We start from the raw sequence: 219 nt of genomic DNA, 5'->3' as shown, positions 1-219 counted from the left end.
GCCCAGGGGAAGGGGGTGGCCTGTGTGCTGTGTCCCCCACCCCACTGACAGCTTCCCCCTCTCTACCTTGACCCGCGGACAGATCCGGATACGAGACCCCAACCAAGGCGGCAAAGACATCACTGAAGAGATCATGTCTGGAGCAAGGACCTCATCCACCCCCACCCCTCCACAGGTAAGGGGACTCCTGATTCCCGCGCTGGGGCAGCGGGATGTGCA

At 63.0% G+C, this 219-nt stretch overlaps 1 protein-coding gene across 1 annotated transcript in view; it reads left to right on the top strand.

Annotated features, from left to right (window-relative positions):
* Window positions 1–83: 83 nt before the first annotated feature.
* LOC103922499 (vegetative cell wall protein gp1-like) overlaps window positions 84–219 on the top strand; it is a 1,974-nt gene continuing 1,838 nt past the window's right edge. Inside the window, exon 1 of the mRNA XM_009330638.1 lies at window positions 84–175. Within this exon, the coding sequence (XP_009328913.1) occupies window positions 134–175 (42 nt within the window). The 5' untranslated portion in view covers window positions 84–133. The remainder of the gene's footprint in view (window positions 176–219) is intronic.

The sequence above is a fragment of the Pygoscelis adeliae genome, unplaced genomic scaffold (genome assembly GCF_000699105.1).
Source record: "Pygoscelis adeliae isolate BGI_AS28 unplaced genomic scaffold, ASM69910v1 Scaffold958, whole genome shotgun sequence".
NCBI lineage: Eukaryota > Metazoa > Chordata > Aves > Sphenisciformes > Spheniscidae > Pygoscelis > Pygoscelis adeliae.
This window is presented reverse-complemented; position numbering and strand designations above follow the sequence as displayed.